The 1703-nt window shown below is 63.7% G+C and overlaps 1 protein-coding gene across 1 annotated transcript; it reads left to right on the top strand.

Annotated features, from left to right (window-relative positions):
* Positions 1–13: 13 nt before the first annotated feature.
* On the top strand, positions 14–1352 carry LOC113942398 (the record flags this gene model as incomplete). Its single annotated transcript, XM_027633531.1, has 4 exons — positions 14–170; positions 419–483; positions 597–947; positions 1290–1352. Coding segments are annotated over exons 1-4 (606 nt in total), but the record flags the coding sequence as incomplete, so codon positions are not given.
* Between the last annotated feature and the right edge of the window lie 351 nt (positions 1353–1703).

Raw genomic sequence — 1703 nt, 5'->3', positions numbered from 1 at the left:
CATGGCATCTCTGCTGCAGGTAGCCATAACGCCAGACAGAGACATGCAGCAGAGACCCCCTCCGGTGCCCAAGCTGGCCTGGGTGAAGGAGGAGGAGAAGGAGGAAAGCCCTGGGGCTGCTCCAGCACAGCAGCCTGAAGAGGTGCAGCAGGTGCAGCCCCCGCAGGAGGGTGAGTTCTGGAGCTGGGCCACAGGGTTGCTGGCTGCAGCCTCCTTGGCCTCATCCTGTCCCAGCCCCTCTGGACATGCCCAGGGAAAGGGAGAGGGCAGAGGGGCCGGGGCTGATCTCTTGGCAGCCGTGCTCCATCCACTGGGCATCCCGGGGCTGGCCCTGCCTGCTCCTGGAGCCCAGGCCTGGGCTGTGTTCTCCGGCCTCTCCCGCACCCCCTCAGCTCTGAGCGCGCTCGCTCTTTGCCAGATGCAGGCCAGGAGCGGACAGAAGAGCAGCTCCGTGCCCGTGGCCGCTTCCGCAGGGCAGCACAGGTACCTGCAGCCATCCCCCCTGGGCTGGGCCTGCTCTCACTGCTCAGCCCAGCACCGCTGTCGCAGCCCTCCACGGGACATCCCTCTCTTCCCTGCCCTTCTTTCTCTTGCAGACATTTATGAAATTCATGCGCAGTCGGCGTAGACAGTCCAGGATCACACCAGCTGATGTCCAGGCCCAGTCTGACACCATCCCGACCCAGCTGAAGGCAAAGCCTGATGTCAGCACTGCGTCGACTGCTGTCCCAGCAAAGTGTGACACCTCAGCCAGTGATCACACAACCCACTGGGACACCACATCGAGCGATGCCGTGTCACACTGTGACTCTGAGCTGCCTGAGCTCATGGAGGAGGTCGATGAAACAACAATGGAGGGCGTGGAGAGCACTGACGCCACTCCTGTTCAGCACCTGGCCGATACCCCCAGCCTGGAGTTTCTTGAGGAGAGAGCTGTCTCTGCTGAAGTAAGCAGTTTGTGGCCCCCCAAGCTGGGTGCACTGGGCCCCCTCAGCCTTTGAGGCTGGCCCAGTGTGCTGGGAAGGGAAGCATTTCTCAGGGGAAGCTGGGCAAGTTGCTCACTCTGGCAGCTCTGCACCTCTCTCCTGTGCATCCGCAGGCCAGACTGTGGGACCTGGGGACCTGGGCCTGCTCAAGGCACCTCCAGTCCCTGGGGCAGGTGCCCTTGAGGCCAGACAGTGGGACTGGATGAGGCGGAGCATTTCCCAGGCTTCTCTCTTGCAGCTGCCTTCAAGGCACGACTGCAGGACTTGGGGAGCCAAAGCTTTTTCATGGCATCTCTGCTGCAGGTAGCCATAACGCCAGACAGAGACATGCAGCAGAGACCCCCTCCGGTGCCCAAGCTGGCCTGGGTGAAGGAGGAGGAGAAGGAGGAAAGCCCTGGGGCTGCTCCAGCACAGCAGCCTGAAGAGGTGCAGCAGGTGCAGCCCCCGCAGGAGGGTGAGTTCTGGAGCTGGGCCACAGGGTTGCTGGCTGCAGCCTCCTTGGCCTCATCCTGTCCCAGCCCCTCTGGACATGCCCAGGGAAAGGGAGAGGGCAGAGGGGCCGGGGCTGATCTCTTGGCAGCCGTGCTCCATCCACTGGGCATCCCGGGGCTGGCCCTGCCTGCTCCTGGAGCCCAGGCCTGGGCTGTGTTCTCCGGCCTCTCCCGCACCCCCTCAGCTCTGAGCGCGCTCGCTCTTTGCCAGATGCAGGCCAGGAGC

Source organism: Corapipo altera, unplaced genomic scaffold (genome assembly GCF_003945725.1).
Source record: "Corapipo altera isolate COAL_440 unplaced genomic scaffold, ASM394572v1 60339, whole genome shotgun sequence".
NCBI classification, from domain to species: Eukaryota; Metazoa; Chordata; class Aves; order Passeriformes; family Pipridae; genus Corapipo; species Corapipo altera.
Note: the sequence above shows the minus strand (reverse complement) of the source record. Positions and strands in the feature narration are given on the sequence as shown.